The sequence below is a fragment of the Tiliqua scincoides genome, chromosome 13 (assembly GCF_035046505.1).
Source record: "Tiliqua scincoides isolate rTilSci1 chromosome 13, rTilSci1.hap2, whole genome shotgun sequence".
NCBI classification, from domain to species: Eukaryota; Metazoa; Chordata; class Lepidosauria; order Squamata; family Scincidae; genus Tiliqua; species Tiliqua scincoides.
In genome coordinates this window covers 11,683,715-11,700,625 of record NC_089833.1, presented here as the reverse complement: position 1 = coordinate 11,700,625, position 16,911 = coordinate 11,683,715, and the positions used below count along the sequence as shown (strand labels likewise).

Sequence of the window (16,911 nt, the reverse complement as noted above, 5' to 3'; positions counted from 1 at the left end):
CTGTGGAGGAGAGAAGGCGGGGCATGCACCCGTGTGCGCGATGACGCCATCGCGCACGCGCACATGCCCCGCCCCTCCGCCTGTGGAAAAGAGAAGAGAAAAAAACTTTCTTTTTTTTTAATTGAGGAATCAACAGCCGCCATCTTGTCGCGGAGCCCCAGCGCGTCGCGGGCCGGGCCGGAGCCGGGGCTGGGGCTGGGCCGGGGCCTGGGCGGCCGCCTCCGCACCACCTCAGCGGGCTCGCCGGGCGCCGAGGGGGCGGGCGCCGCGGCCGAGGGAGCTGCCGAGGAGGGCGCCGGGCGCAGCCTCCGCCGCCGCCGCCGCGCCCTCCGGCTGGCCGCCGCTGCCGCCGCCTCCCTGTGAGGGGCCCGCACGGGCCGTGGGGGAGGGGCGCGCGCCCGCGAGTGTGCGCGTGCACGCGAGGGGCGCGCGGCCGGGCCCCGACTGACTGGCGGGCGGGCGCCATCCGGGCACCCGGGCCGGGGGAGGGGCCCGGCGCGCTCTCCTCCCCCCTCCCGGCCACAGACGCCTCCGCCCGCCCGCCCGCCCGCCGGGCATGGAGGGGGCGCTGGCGGAGCGGCCGCCGGCCCTGGCTGCGGCGGGGCGCTGAGCCCGGCGCTGGAGCAGGACGGGGCCTGGCGGCGGGGGCCGGGCGCGGTGCACCATGGCGGAGAACTTGCTGGACGGGCCGCCCAACGCCAAGCGGGCCAAGCTCAACTCGCCGGGCTTCTCCGCCTCCGATCCCACAGGTGAGCGGCCCGCTGGCTCCACCCGCCCCGCGGCGCCTATCAGGCGCGCCCCCGCCTCCTGTGGCCAGGAGTTCCGCAGGCTCGCGCGCTCTGGCCTGGCCTGTCTCAGTCCTGGGCCTGCCTGCTGGGCACGGGCATCTCTCCCCCCCACCGGCCTCCATCCTGGGCCCAGCAGCACCTGTCAGGTGTCCTCCTCCATCCTGTGGCCAGCAGTTCCGCAGGCTCACGCACACTGGCCTGGTCTCCAACCTGGGTCTTTCAGCCAGGCACCAGGCATCTCTTCTCCTCCCCCCCCCCCAACTTGCTCTCCATCCTGGGGCCCAGCAGCAGCCTGTCAGCTGGGCACTGGGCATCCCGTCTTCGCTTCCCACCCATGCTCCCCAGCCTGCAATCTGTGTCCTGTCAGCCACACACCAGGCATCCCTTCTCCCCTTCCCTCCCCCCAACTCTGGCCTGACTTGCCCTTCAGCCTGGGGCCCAGCAGTGCCCTGGCAGCTGGGCACTGGGTATCTCTTTTTCCCTCCCCCCTCCCAGTCCTCAGTTTCATTCAGGGGTGGCCCTATCAGCTAGGCAGTGGGTATCCTTTCTTCTCCACCTCTACCCCATGCTCTGGGTTGCAGGGTCTCTCTTTTTTTCTCCCCTGGACGTTTTCTCCATGGTTCCCCCATCAGCCGCCTGTGGCAAGGAGTTCTACAGACTTGTTACATTCTGGCCTGGCCTCCTTCTGGGGGCCCAGCAATGCCCTGCCAGCGAGGCTCCAGGCATCACCTCTCTCGCTCCTACCTCTGTCTCTGGGTTGCAGGGTCTCTCTTCTTCCAGAGGGACTGGTGATAGGCTTGTCTTCCAGAAAATCTAACTCAATCCCCCTTTTATGACATCACCATATCCTGTGGCAAGGAGTTCCACAGGCTCATTACACATTGACCAGCCTTCCATTCTGGGGCCCAGTAGTTGCTGTCAGCCAGGCACCCCTTCTTCTCCCCCACCCCAGCTCTGGGTTGCAGTGACTGTCTTTTTCATCCTTGGATGTGACTTCTCTGCGGCCGCCAACCTGGCCTCAGGAGCAGGATCTGTGCTGGTTCTTTCTCCCCATAATAAGACTGTTCTGGATCAGGTCAAAAGGCTGAACTCCTATTTACACTGTTCTGAAAGTAAGCTCCACTGAAGACAGTAGGACTTACTTCAGAGTAGACAAGTTTAGGATTGTGCCCCTAATCCCCAGATGGACCTGTGATGGCTTTTTGTCTAAAAAACCTGTCTAGTCCACTTTTGAAGGTATCCAGAGCAGATACCTGTGTCCAGGAGTTCCACAGTCTCATTGCATGCTACTTAGTGAAATGTTTTGTCTGGGCAGCATCATGGAAAGGGCTCTCTAATTCAAACTGCCAGTTGCCTGGGGTCTCTGAATGGAGCTTAAGAAGAGACCCGCTGGATCAGGCCAAAGGGATCTCACTCAGTGGATCTCACAGTGGCCCGCCAGAGGCTTCAGGGAGCACACAATGAGAGATTTCCAGTAGAGTTACCACCTGTTGGCAGCACTGCTGCCAGATGTGTCACTGTGCTTCTGGGGGGGGAGACCCTGCAAGGCCTCCTGGTCCCTGGGAGGGCTACTTCCCAGTCATAGAGTCCAGACCACTCGGCCTTGCTATATATTAGGGTGTTTGTTCAGAAACTGTGTTGCTCTCGGGCAGGAATAGACCCACTTGCAGAAGAAAGTTTTTGGAATGGGTCTCATGCTCACCTGCTACCTGGAAGTCTGGTCCATCTCTTTGGTCTATGGAATATGGGCTTTGTACTTAGGGTGACCACCAGCTGGTGTTAGTGAAGTGCTTAACCTAGTGGCTTCCCAACGTTTTCAGCTGGCGGCTCCCTTGACCTACTGGGTCATTGGCCTTGGCCCCCCATTAGGGCTATAGTCTTATACGTTGTATGGGGTAGCAGGTTTTCATGAGAGCTTACAGTTTGGGAACCACTAACTTAACCTTTTTGTATCTGCTCAGAGATGTCCAAATTGTCATTCTCATGTAACAAAGTTGCAAAGTGCGTGAAAGCAGATTGTGGTGACTGCGGATGGATGTGGTGAAGCAGAGGATGGATGTGAGCAGCCTTTCTTGGAAAATGGAAGAGATCCTCCCACAGGACCCCCCACCCCCACAAACAGATTTTTAGACACGGGGGTTTGAGGAGCGGGGCAGGGATGGAATCTCAGAAGACCTCAAGTACCCCTGAGGTGCTGCACACCCCCACTCTCTTTATTCTGACCTACGTTCTTCACCTTTGGGTTCCACTGACTTCTTTCTTTGTGTTATATTCCCAAGCATAGGAATATGGGATGGCAGGATTAAGACCTTTCCGCTTTCTCTCTTTCTCGGACCCTAAGTGCCTATATTCAGGAACTGAAGTTCGAGATCTTCTGTCAGTGCGATAAGGCACAGCTTAATATCAGTTTTGTGGGTTCTGAATTATGAATTATGGCTACTTCAGATCCTCCAGTTAGGCTTGTGCTGTTGTCACTGAAGGGTTAGGAGATCACGCGATACGTGGTCCCATAAGCTGTTGTGGTATCTTGTGATGTTCTGGGCTTGTCAAGCATTGAGTTTATTTTGCATTCAGCGTTGCTCAGTTCATGAGCCTGCCTACCCTCTGAGGTCTTTTAGAGATGCCGTTTTGCCGCTTCCTCCACTCTGAAGAAGGCTTCCTCTGTGGTGGCCCCTGCCCTGTGGAATTCCTCTCCTAGCAGGTAGAAGATCTCTTTCCTCTTGGCTTTTCAGCAGTAGACGAAGACCCAGCTTCCATTTTTAGCAGGTCTTTGCCCGTCAGCTCTGGTGCTGCCTGCGTTGTTTTGTTTTGCCGTTTGTAGGGGTGATTTTGTCTTTCTTTGCTGATGTTCTGTTATACTTTCAGTCTGTTTTTATTAAACTTGTAAGCTGCCTTTCATTGCATGAGAAAAGTGGGATAGAACAATACATTTTCAAATGATTAGATCTTTCAGAGGCTCAGTATGTTTTAAAGAGTTAATTGGCATTCTGGGTTGGGTGGTTGTAAACATTGCAGTGTTATGGTTCTGATTAGAATAAATAGTTACATTGCCAGTTCTTTGTTCAAATAACATGGCTTTTCTCTTGGCCCAAACATTTGCGGGTTCCTGTGTGTATGTTGGGACATAATTTTCGTTGTAGTCTTACGTCCCTGTGAGGTGGTCGTACCATTTCAATAAAGGGTTGGTGCTTCATGAGGAACCCCCCTACGTTTATGCCACCACACAATTGATAAATTCCTGATATGGAGCAAACTGTAGCTTGCCCTAACGTCCAAACTGGCAAGCTGTGATTTGTGTGAGCTGTGAAAACGAGGATTGAAAACTCATGTTTGAATGGATTACCATTCAACCTTGCCTAGCTGGTGTGAGAACTGAATTGACCAATCGTAGGTCAATCTGAAGGCTCTTGCACTGAGTACCTGGAGAGCAGTCAAGATGGATGGAGAAAGGAGGCACACAGCTCTGATACTCACAATTTACCTGGATGTTTGGAAGCTCTTGGTATGATGTTTGAGTGGAGAAGTGGGTGCTAGATTTAGCAGAGTCCTTGTTTCTACAGCTTTAATGGATTTAGTTCTGCATTGCCCAGTGAGAGTTTAGGCAGTTCTGTGGTTGGGATGGTAGAACATCCACAAGTCAGTTTGGTATGTTGTGCACCAGTCATGCTAATACAAGTGGTGGAATCTGAAGGGCCTCCCAAGATAGGCAAACTGTGCTGTACCTGTGATGCTCCTTCCCCACAGCCTAGAGAGGTTTTTCTGAAACCTCTTTATGACACAGGGTTTGCTCCTAGAACATTTTGGTGCTGGCAGGCTCTGTACGGCGTTGTCTCACTCCGTGTGCGCCATTTCATCACTCATAGCTTAGGTTGTTTAGTTGTGATGTGGAATGTTCATTCCTTATGTTTTTATCCTACTGTTTTTCCAAGGACCTTAAGTGGTAGCTTGTCCTCTAAGCAGTTCTGGGAAGTAGGCAAGGTTGAAAAGAGAGACTGGCCCAAGCTGTTGCACAGAAGTGGCAGAAGTCCCAACTGTTCTTCCTCTGCACTAGCCTGCTTCTCAAGCCTAACCTCCAGGTTTAGGTCTGAGTACCAGTTAGTAGTAATAGATCAGCCATAGAAAAAATTGGTTTCCCTGTTGGTTGAGTGGAGGAGCTGTGTTCAGACTTTATGATATGAGAGAGGGACGTGCTTCTTGATGGGCAAATGGCTCGCTAACAGTCATGCTTAAATAGGGGGAAGGTCCGAGTGTTTTTCTCGTTCTTACATGTGCATAGTTCATGAAAGCGGTTTTTTTTTGTGCCCAGCCTGTTTTTGCTTGTCAGCAAACCATATGATACGTTATAAAGCCATTTAGGACATGTTGGGCTTCAGTTGCTCTGCCACTGGGTCCCTTTTTGGGAGAAGGGCGGGATAAAAATAAAGTTTTATTATTATTATTATTAACTCCTTCCTACTTGAGAGAGCAGTCGGCACATTGATGCACAGGGCTTGTCTTATGCGTTCAGAAATTAATCAGGTACATGTGAATGCCTTGTGTCTTAACACAATCTCTCTTAACGTTGCAGATTTTGGATCTCTGTTTGACTTGGAAAATGATCTTCCTGATGAGCTGATCCCTAATGGAGAACTGAATCTTCTAAACAGCGGTGGGAACCTTGCTCAAGATGCAGCTTCCAAACACAAGCAACTCTCTGAGCTTTTGAGGGGAGGCAGTGGCTCTTCTTTAAACCCAGGACTTGGGAGCGTGAACTCCAGTAGTCCTGTCCCCCAAGGAGTCAATAGCCAAGTCCCAGGGCAGCCGAATAGTGTGGCGATCGGCAATCCGAGTGTGATGGGCAAGAGTCCTTTAAGCCAGGGAGAGACTGCTGCATCAAGCATGGCCAAGCAGGCTGTGGGCACCTCGGGGTCCAGCACACCAGCTCCTCAAGCACAAAAACCAGTGGGGATGGTGACAAGCAGCCCAGCGCCCTCCCAGACAGGAGCTGGGATATGTATGAATGCTGGTTTCAGTCAGACACATCCAGGTCTTCTCAACAGTAACTCTGGCCACAGTTTAATGAATCAAGCCCAGCAAGGACCAGGGCAAGTAATAAACGGATCCCTTGGGGCAGCTGGAAGAGGAAGAGGAGCCGGAATGTCCTATTCTGCTTCCACCTTGCAGGGAAATGCAGGCAGCGTGCTGGCAGAAACCTTGACGCAAGTGTCCTCTCCAATGGCGGGTCATGCAGGCCTGAACACAGCACAAGCGGGAGCCCTGGCAAAAGTATGTGGCAGTCACTTCTAGTTGGGGGTGGGGTGAGGTGGCATCTTTGCTGTTTGGTGACAGAGTCTGATAGATGCTAAACTTGAGGGTGCTGTTTTCTCCTGTCTTGCGCCAATCTTTTATGCCACAAACAACTATCACAATTTCTGTAGGGATTTTTTGGGGGCAGTTGCAATAACTATTCTCTTTGTTTTGATTTTGTCTCTTGCCTTTACAAGCAGACACGCTATCCCACACAGTAAAAAACTTTTTATAAGTTTTAGTTGTTGACATATTCCAAATTGCTATCTGACATTTTGTCTAAGGGCCCAATCCTATCCAACTTTCCAGCACTGGTGCAGCCACAGTGAGGCCTCAAGGTAAAGGAACAAATGTTCCCTTACCCTGAGGAGTGCTCCCTGGTTGCCCCCGCACCGCAGGCTGCAGCACGTGCCCCATTGGCACTGCTGCACCAGTGCTGGAAAATTGGATAGGATTGGGCTCTAAGGGCCCAATCCTATCCAACTTTCCAGCACCGATGCGGTCACAGTGCAGCCCTGAGATTAGGGAACAAACGTTCTCTTACCTTGAGGAGGCCTCCATGACTGCCCCTCCATTTCTGCATGTAGTGCACACCCCATTGGCACAGTTGCATCTGCACTGGAAGGTTGGGTAGGATTGGGCCCTAAGTGTCACTGCTATTTCTCATGTTATGCAGTAGGTGGATTTTCTTTGAACTGTGATCTTACTGATTTGAAGAATTGTAACGCTGTCAGTGTTCAGTACAAGTAGCCGTTGTTCTCTTTCTATAAAAGAAATGCTTCTAGTTGAATGAAAGCAACTTTCTTAAATGATATTGCCAGTGGTGGGGAAGAAGACAGACTTGAACACGTAGCAGACCTGAATGCAAGCTGGTGATTGAACTGTTCTTGCTCCCTTTTTCTCCATATGCTTCCCTTAAGGTAATTCTTAGTGTATGGCCAATGCAAGTTCTCTTTGAAATTGGTGCCATTGCAGAAAGTTCATATACTGTGCAGACAGATTGCTTTGTGAATTTGCTGTTGCTTTTGTCAGGGTCCAGCCAGGACAATAGCCCTAGCCAGTCCATATTTTGGGACTGGTGTGCATCAGCTGAGTGGACATCCGTTTGTCATGCCTTACCAGAGCAGAAGGCAGGAGGGATGTCCAGTTGGTTGTAAGCTATTCAATTGGACAAACCAGTGGCACATGTTTTCTGAGGCCATGCTGAAGGATGTTCCTGTGTGCTCCAGTTTGCCTTCCACAAAGAATGAGTCTGTGTGTGCAGAAGTTCTCTCCTGCTTCTCCAAGGGTCAGGGAGACCCTTTGTGAATCCTCAGTCAGTGCAGCTAGTGACAAGTGAGGTCACCATGTTAAGGAATTTGTTCTTTAGGGTTTGCCTGTAATTGTCCGCTTGCATTTTTGTTAAGATCTGCACTTGGGCTTTGTAAACATCCAAGCATTTTCCAGAATCCCCTTGGCTTCCCCTCCAATTTTAATAATAAACTCTTTTGTGTGTATTTTAGCCTTCTTCTGCATGTTGTGTAGTGTAATTCAGCCAGAGCTGTTCTTGGACCCTTAGTTACACACTGCAGCAGGGGCTTATCTGAATTCTCCACAAAAGTGGGAGAAGGGTTTCCATGGACAATCTTTCTCTGTGTGGCTTTGTCCTGACAGCAGAGTTTACTGAATTTTGAGCCCTGCCATAGGGGCAGCTCTGGAGAAAAGAGGGAGGCACCAGCCTCAGGGCTTGCCCAGATCCCCAAAGTCTAGTGCAGTGGCTCCCAACCTCCTGCCACTTTAAAACAGGGTTGGGAACCTTCTGGGGACCTGAAGGCGATGGCACCTGTCACTTTTCCTCCATCAGACAGTCCAAGCCCCTTTCAAAGACACCTAGACCAGGTGCCATCACAAGAGCACCTGTCCAAAAGTTCTGCAATTCACTTTGCTGAGGTTGAGGGAGAATGAAAGTGCGTGCAAGTGTGTGTGTAGCTGTGTGGCATTTGGTGGACTTGGCTTCAAAGAAATAGTAATATATGCAGCTATAACAAAATTTGGGAGATGAAAAAGATTAGTCTAATCTCTTCTTTTCCCTCAAAACTTTGGAAAAAGCAGAGAACTGAAAATGTAACACGGCTGAGTTTTTGTACTCCGTTTCCAGAAGGTCCCAGCTCAAGTGTAGAGTGACATGGGCTGCGTAAGCTGCCTACTCACCTCTCTCTGTCTAATGCTTAGCAGACTTCGGTGTTTTGACTTGAAGAAGTAAAGTGTGTGAATGCATGCAAGGCGAGACAGGGGTCAACTGGGATGACCAGTCAGTCAACACTTTCCTTTGTTTTATTTATTCAAACTATTTTTATCTTGCCTTTATTTTCCCAGTTGGAGATGCGCAAGTCAGCTTGCAATAACTAAAAATAAAACAGTGCAATAATAAAGAGTTAAGCAATTTTTAAAAAATCATGGAAACTGCATAAACATAAAATCAAGCAGCGGGGGGGGGGGAGAAAACCAGCGATTGAAAACTTGAGCAACGATTAAGGGGTCATCTTAATCTCCGAAGGTGAGAGGGTTCCACATGCAAGGTGACCCCATCACTGAGAGGGTCCTCTCATGCATCACCACCAGCCAACTCTACTAGCAGCAGAATGGGCAGGGGATGGGGAAAGGAGAGATGATGCTTCAGGTACTATTGACATGGTGTCAACCAGATTGTAACCTTCTGAGGCCTTCTTCCATCTCTCCCTCCCAGATCCTAAGCAGAAAGTGAGTTGCTGGGAGAGCCCAATTATATCATGGGCTGGACAAAGAGCCTTATGTTTCATACCCCTGGTTTAGGCATTAAAAGTTTTATGAATTTGTGAATGGCACAAATAGATACACGAGAGAGCGAGACAGATTGAGAAGAGGCTCTTTAAAAACATTGGTGTAATCCTATCAGTGTGTGCCCTTTTCCTCATAAGCACATGATTAACTTGTGGAACTCTTTACAACAGGTTGGGGTCCCAACTGGAATGGATTTAAAGAAAAACTTGTACCCAAGTTATGGTTGGTAAACCTGGGGGTTGCATGTGGTCCTTTGCACAGGACAGTGCTCCTTTGCTTGCCAGATTGCTGGGTCAAACACCAGGGACTTCGGGGGGAGGGGGATCAGCTTTATGTGTGTTTTCCAGCAGTATCTAGCTGGCCCAGGGGGGCTTTTAATCAGTCAGCGAGGTTTTGTTTTTATTATTTTTTAAAGGAACCAAAATAGGAGTACTGTTTGAATAGTCGAATTAGCAGAGATGCACAGTAAATTTGTGACATGCAGAATTTTGGATAATGCTGGTTTACGTATAGTTGTGGGTGGGTGTAGCATATGCAGTCCAAGGCTTAGCTTTACATCAGCGCTGCAGGCTAGCTGCACAAATGTTGATGCACTGCCAGCATAACCTGTTTTATATTGCTGCGTTGCTACGTCTCTTGATACAGTCCTACTACGGAGAGTGGCAGGCAAAGACAACAAGTCTTATGATGAATCCACACTGTGAATTAAGGCAAGCTCCAGATTAGCCCACTGAAAATTCTGCCTGCCTTGTGTTGGTGTTAATTTCATTTTATAGCCGATCTCAGAGCTGCTCCCCTTTAGCAGGGGCAGAACGTAGCAGAGAAGCCTCTGCCTTCTCTACCAGGCAGGCACGCAATCTGGGGATCTGGAGGGAACTATCTTTGCTACTCTGAAACTAGCTGCTATTTAAAAATGCAAGTGAGTAACAGAAAGATGCTTTCCATGGTGCTGGACTTCATATGCGCTTGATATGGTGCTGAACCAAATGCCTCTTGACTGAGCTCTGCTGTTGAATCTGCTTTTTTAAGGCAACTTTGTTCCATAATAGGCACAACATAGTTGCATTATCGACTCCAGCAGCCTTGCAAATACAGTAAATCTACAACAAGTTCTGCTTGACTTCCCACATATGCACAGTAGCCATGCATGGACCAAAAGGGAGGAAAAACTAATGCTGAATAACCCAGCAGATTGATAAGGAGATAAATGGTTGCTTGAGGGCTTCCCTTACCCTATAGCCTTTCCTTCTTTGAGAGGAAGTGCTAGATTTAAAGAGACACTGATGATGAGGTAATGCATTGAGAGTGGAAAATAAGCTCAGGAATGGTGAAACCGTAGTTACCCACTGTAAGAAGCTGAGCGATAACACTGTTGCTATGTGCATTATAAAGAACTATAGGAGCTGTATAGGGGCCACAAAAGTCACACGTGTGGGTCAGGAGCAGGTGCCCTTCTCATCACAGGGACTGGCGGTGGCTGGTTTGGTTACTAACCAGCCTGCTCTTATTCAGCAAGAACCCCTCAGAAACTTGCCTTGGAATGTAGAGGGGCCGCAGGCTGCTTTCCTGCCATGGGTGTTGTAAATAACCCCACAAGTCAGAGAATTGTGGTAATAGTTTGTTGAGCAGGTAGAAGTTATTTCTCCACAGATATCCACTGCCTAAACCAATGTGCTTTGAAATCAACCCTGTACTTGCCTCTTACTCAGCCATTTGAAAGTTGATTTGATCTGAGTACTATATAATCTTCTAATACATTAACTGGAATAGAGAATCTTCTTTTTCCTGTCAGTATCCGGGTTTGGGGGGAATTATTTCTACATCTGTGGTGTGTCCTCATTTTTATCCTAATATGTTTAAATAAAAGAAATGTGTCTTTTAAAAAGTTTAATGGATACTTGGCATTGTCTTGAGTCATCAGTTAACTTATGTTTGTTAGTTTTGTCATGCCACTTAACCCATTGTTGCCCAGCCCACAGGTGTACACATTTGGTCCCTGTTGTGTATATGCAACGTTGGGCAGAAATGGCTTAAGGTGTACACATTTGGTCCCTGTTGTGTATATGCAACGTTGGGCAGAAATGGCTTAAGTTTGAATCTTTTTCATTTTTATGCCATCCTGGAGGTGCACCCTTTAGTATGAAGTATCCTAAATAGGAGAGTAAAAGGGCAAATAACTTTCTCTCTCTGTGTGTTGTGCTTTCTCAAGTTTGAGTAAGGGCAGGCTGGCGGTGGGCAATTAGATCATTAGCTGAGGTTGGCTTACATGAGAGATGTGGTAATCTTTCTGATTGTTGGTCCCTGTATATCAGGGGTGCTCACACTTTTTTGGTTCGAGAGCTACTTTGAAACCCAGCAAGGCCTGGAGATCTACCAGGGGGGAAGGAAGCGTCTGACAGACACCCCCTTTAATGTATGGAGCCCCTGCTGGAGTCTAGTCAGTTTCCTCAGTTTTGTTGCTGCGTGCCTGTTCCTCAGTGTCAGTTTAGTGTCAGCTAAATATGTCAGTTTCGTCTAGTCACTAGACAAAACTGACATATTAACAGTTTGGAGAGACAGGGCTCCGCGATCTACTCATTTTGCCTCGCGATCTACCGGTAGATCGCGATCCACCTATTGAGCACCCCTGCTGTATATAGTTGAATGCAAGACACTAACTGTAACCATCTTGCTTTCATTTCAGATGGGGATGGCCAGTAACACAAGTCCCTTCGGGCAGCCTTTTAGTCAGACCGGAGGGCAACAAATGGGAACAACAGGAGTCAACCCTCCGTTACCACCAAATAAACCCAGCATGGCAAACAGCTTGCCTCCCTTTCCTACAGACATCAAGAGTGTCTCAGTGACCAGTGTGCCAAATATGGTGAGTTTAATTATTATTATTATTATTATTATTATGAAAAATGTTTATAAACCGCTTTTTGACAAAAGGTAGTTCTCAGAACAGTTTACGGAGCTAAATAAATGGTTTACTTCAAAAATGAAAGCTTGATTTTTTTTTTCTCAGTGCTCTTGTGCCAGTTGATATGACTTTACATCTAAATATGGGAATGCAGCGGGTTTCCCAGACTAGTCTCTGTCAACTTCTACAGTGAATGGATGTGAGGCAACTGTGGGGCTCCCTACTGATGACTGAAGCTAGGACAGGAAATTCCTTGGGAACTTATGAGCAGAAATCCTGAACTGATTGCATGAGACCTTCGTGTTAGGGGAATTGTGGTTATGGATATGTAATTGAGATCATCTTCAGCCCAGGATAAAATCACAATGCCTTTCACACTGCTGCTTTACTTCTCAGTGGCACTGTGAATTGAGAGGGATGATGGAGGAATCTTAAAGCTTCCACTTCTCTCTTTCGCATCTGCACTCTATCTCTGATTGTTTTGTCCCCATCCTGCTCTTGGTCCAGTTCTATTGGAGTGGATTGTGTTGCAAACTTTCAAGGGTCATGTGTAGGGGCTTCCCAAGGAAGGGGCTTGGCCTCTTTGCATCTGCCTTCATGGCAGAAGACCTCGGGCAGATACTGCTGCCTGAATGACCCCTCCTGACCAAGGAGTTAAGTCAGATAGAGGTTAAGAGAGAAGATGTTTCAGACCGCATTGATAAATTAAAGATCAATAAGTCACCAGGCCCTGATGGCATCCACCCTAGAGTTATTAAGGAATTGAAGAATGAAGTTGCTGATCTCTTGACTAAAATATGCAACTTGTCCCTCAAAACGGCCACAGTGCCAGAGGATTGGAGGATAGCAAATGTCATGCGGATCTTTAAAAAGGGAAAGAGGGGGGACCCGGGAAACTATAGGCCGGTCAACCTAACATCTATACCCGGTAAGATGGTGAAATGCCTCATCAAAGATAGAATCTCAAAACACATAGATGAACAAGCCTTGCTGAGGGAGAATCAGCATGGCTTCTGTAAGGGTAAGTCTTGCCTCACGAACCTTATAGAATTCTTTGAAAAGGTCAACAGGCATGTGGATGTGGGAGAACCCGTGGACATTATTTATCTGGACTTTCAGAAGGCGTTCGACACGGTCCCTCACCAAAGGCTACTGAAAAAACTCCACAGTCAGGGAATTAGAGGACAGGTCCTCTCCTGGATTGAGACCTGGTTGAAGACCAGGAAACAGAGAGTGGGTGTCAATGGGCAATTTTCACAATGGAGAGAGGTGAAAAGTGGTATGCCCCAAGCATCTGTCCTGGGACCAGTGCTTTTCAACCTGTTCATAAATGACCTGGAGACAGGTGAGCAGTGAGGTGGCAAAGTTTGTAGATGACACCAAACTTTTCCGAGTGGTGAAGACCAGAAGTGATTGTGAGGAGCTCCAGAAGGATCTCTCCAAACTGGCAGAATGGGCAGCAAAATGGCAGATGTGTTTTAGTGTAAGTAAGTGTAAAGTCATGCACATTGGGGCAAAAAATCAAAACTTCAAATATAGGCTAATGGGTTCTGAGCTGTCTGTGACAGATCAGGAGAGAGATCTTGGGGTGGTGGTGGACAAGTCAATGAAAGTGTCGACCCAATGTGCGGCAGCAGTGAAGAAGGCCAATTCTATGCTTGGGATCATTAGAAAACAAACCAGCTAATATTATAATGGCATTGTACAAATCGATGGTAAGGCCACACCTGGAGTATTGTGTCCAGTTCTGGTCGCCGCATCTCAAAAAGGATATAGTGCAAATGGAAAAGGTGCAAAAGAGAGCAACTAAGATGATTGCTGGGTTGGGGCACCTTCCTTATGAGGAAAGGCTACGGCGTTTGGGCCTCTTCAGCCTAGAAAAGAGACGCCTGAGGGGGAACATGATTGAGACATACAAAATTATGCATGGGAAGGATAAAGTGGGTAGAGAGATGCTCTTTACACTCTCACATAACACCAGAACCAGGGGATATCCACTCAAATTGAGTGTTGGGAGAGTTAGGACAGACAAAAGAAAATATTTCTTTACTCAACATGTGGTTGGTCTGTGGAACTCCTTGCCACAGGATGTGGCCTGGACGCCTTTAAAAGGCCTGGACACATCTGGCCTGGACGCCTTTAAAAGGGGATTGGACAAGTTTCTGGAGGAAAAATCCATTACGGGTTACAAGCCATGATGTGTACGTACAACCTCCTGATTTTAGAAATGGGCTATGTCAGATGCAAGGGAGGGCACCAGGATGAGGTCTCTTGTTATCTGGTGTGCTCCCTGAGGCATTTGGTGGGGTCGCTGCAAGATACAGGAAGCTGAACTAGGTGGGCCTTTGGTCTGATCCAGTGGGGCTGTTCTTATGTTCTTAAGTGGAACTGAAAACCGTTGAGCAAATCCGTGTTGCTTGAAGGGGCCAACAGTTATAAAAGCCCTTTCAGCAGCTGGAGAGCATTTTCCAAAAATGAGGAGTCAGCAACGCCTTCAGCTTGTTTGGGAGAACTTCCCTGTGTGTGTTCTTGTGTGTTTGCATACATGCAGGTGTAGCTCAAGAGAGCAAGTGACCAATTTAACAAACCGTCACTAGCACCTTAAAGCACTGGTGCTCTTGCTGAGCCTATTTAGCAGCCCTGGTATTTTTTTTTTATATACTTTATCTTCAGAAATTATCCTTGCAAGCTGTCATGGAAACTTTGGCATACAAAGTAAGAGAGGTAGTGTTGTTTGTTTGGTCAGTGTCTGTTGGTGTTGGAATACATAGCCTTTAATTTCACAGAGAACACAAAGTTAGGTGAATGCTTCCATTCTGATGCTTTTGCACCATCACTTGTCCCAGTATAACATTTCCGGGGGGGGGGGGGGAGAGAGTTTTTTCCCCTTTTGGGGAGGTGGATTTAAAAAAATGGAAAAGTTGAAATATACCTACAATTATTATTGTACTGTTTTTCAACAAAAAGTATTTCGCAAAGCAGTTTAAATAGTTAAATAAAAGGAGTCCTGTCCCCGCCAAGCATTCACAATCTAAAAGAAAATGCAGAAGAGACACCAGCAAGAGCTGTTGGAGAAGAAGATAAGGCCCTCCTTATCTGCGGGTTGGGCATCCACGGATTTGGCTCAGCGCTAACTAGGAGAGAAGAGGTGGATGAACAATACTTGAAATAAGTCATTGAAGACTAGTCAGAGTGTGAATGCAACAAGAGAGCCCAGAAGCTGAGGCATCCCATGTAACGAGTTGCTGAAAGATATAGTTGTGTGGGATGGAAACTTGATCTCCTAATCCTGAACCTTGATTCCTCAGTGGTATGTCTTTGAACATTGTCACCTGTTCCATGAAGTAAACGTTCCAGTGCCCCCAGGTGCGTCCAAGGAGAGGTTTTGCACGTGCCAATTTTTTAGTGGTTACTTGTCGGAACAAACTACTTGGAGGTGGCGATCGGGTTGTGGCTGTTTATGAGGTGTCATTGCAGGCTGCTGTGCTGTGAGTGAAGCCTGTTGTGCTACATCACGCGAAAATGTTTTGTTTTTAGTCTCAAATGCAAACCCAGGTCCAGCAGGTGGGAATTGTACCAGCGCAGGCAATGGCGACAGGGCCAACGGCTGATCCCGAGAAGCGCAAACTCATCCAGCAGCAGCTGGTTCTGCTCCTTCATGCGCACAAATGCCAGAGGCGTGAGCAAGCCAACGGAGAGGTGCGGGCGTGTTCTCTTCCCCACTGTCGAACCATGAAAAACGTCCTCAATCACATGACACATTGTCAAGCGGGAAAAGCCTGTCAAGGTAAGAGCAGGATTGTAACAGTGTCGGCAAGCCTTCCCCAGCTCCTGAACTTACCTGCTCATGGTAGATGGGTGGGAAATTGCCATCGCAGCAGGAACTCCTCTAGTTTGAGGCTAGCCCAGATACAGAGTCTGAGATAACAGATTCAGGGATTCTGGTCTTTGGTTTAGGGGATCCCTAAAGGGGTGTGTTCCCCATGGTTTAGTCCCACATCACATCAGTAATGTATGAAAGTTCTGATCTAACATTGTTGTCCCAGCCGCCCTGGGTCCCTTTGGGGAGAAGGGCAGGATAGAAATAAAGTTTTATTATTATTTATTGTCAGGAGCTGCTTTGCAACCTGGGTCATGCTTCACTCGAACCAGTTGTTTTGGTAAAGTAAAAAAATGAATTGGAAGTTGCCTTTGGGGCATGCAGAATACAGGTGCTGCTGTTGCAGGGCTTGGGAACAAACGTGCTGTTAAAGAGACAGAACTCTTGCCCAGATCATTTCAGGAGTCCTTTGGAAGGAGGAGCCGTAGCTCCCCTGAACCGAGGCTTACCAGGACTGAGGGCAGGAAGGCAGCACTGCTGCTGGGTGGCCTCCCTGCACCTGCCTTTTCTCCCTGGTGTGTTTGTTGCCTGCTGCCCTTGGGCCTGATTCTGGAGAATCAGCATGTCTCACTCCAGCAACAACTCTGGGTTGTGCCTTGGACCCTGATCTTGAGAGTGTGCACCTTTGTTGTGATAAAGGATGGTAGAGGGTCTGTGCCCTTAGCTTGCCTGCTCATGCCCTGAGCTCCTTTGGTCTGTTGTCTTTTCCTCGGAGATTGACACCTTAGACTGGCAAGCTGAGAGGGATGGTCAGCCCCCTCCATGTGGGAACTAGGTTGGAGGCTGCATTTTGTAGGACACTACTCCACTATTTCTTCTCTTAGAGATTCCTGCACTCTCTCCTAGATATGTCAGCTTGCTTATATCTGTTGTATAGGTGCCTGCATGGAGGTGGCAAAGAAGAAAAATGCCTTGCTTGTCTGCAACTGTTATTGTTTGCATGGCCATTTGGGCAGCCAGACACCAGCCTCCTTTTCCCACTGTGGTTAGTAGGTCAGTGTTTCTGCAGTGACCAGGGAGGGACTGAGTGAAAAGATGCTCTCTTCATCCCCCTGGGCATACTCCCTTTGCTCAAGGGAAAGGGCTGTGTAAGCATCGTGGGTGGAAGGGTTGATGTGTGTTAGCCTTTCTTTCTAGCATTGTAATAGCTAGAAGGGTGTCCAGAGTTGGAAGCTTTCTCTCTGCAATTCGGTTTGTCCATAATACAGAGGACCGCTCTATGGCTAGACTCTGGCTTAAGTGCAAGGTTAATTTCT

The 16,911-nt window shown here is 48.4% G+C and overlaps 1 protein-coding gene across 3 annotated transcripts in view; it reads left to right on the top strand.

Annotated features, from left to right (window-relative positions):
* Nucleotides 1-444: 444 nt before the first annotated feature.
* The window catches only part of CREBBP (CREB binding protein), a 48,941-nt gene continuing 32,474 nt past the window's right edge, over nt 445-16,911 (top strand). For all 3 annotated transcript variants that reach the window (XM_066640372.1, XM_066640371.1, XM_066640370.1), the window contains exons 1-4: nt 445-749; nt 5,356-6,053; nt 11,557-11,736; nt 15,313-15,562. In XM_066640372.1, coding sequence (XP_066496469.1) covers nt 665-749; nt 5,356-6,053; nt 11,557-11,736; nt 15,313-15,562 — 1,213 coding nt within the window. In that variant the 5' untranslated portion in view covers nt 445-664. The remainder of the gene's footprint in view (nt 750-5,355; nt 6,054-11,556; nt 11,737-15,312; nt 15,563-16,911) is intronic.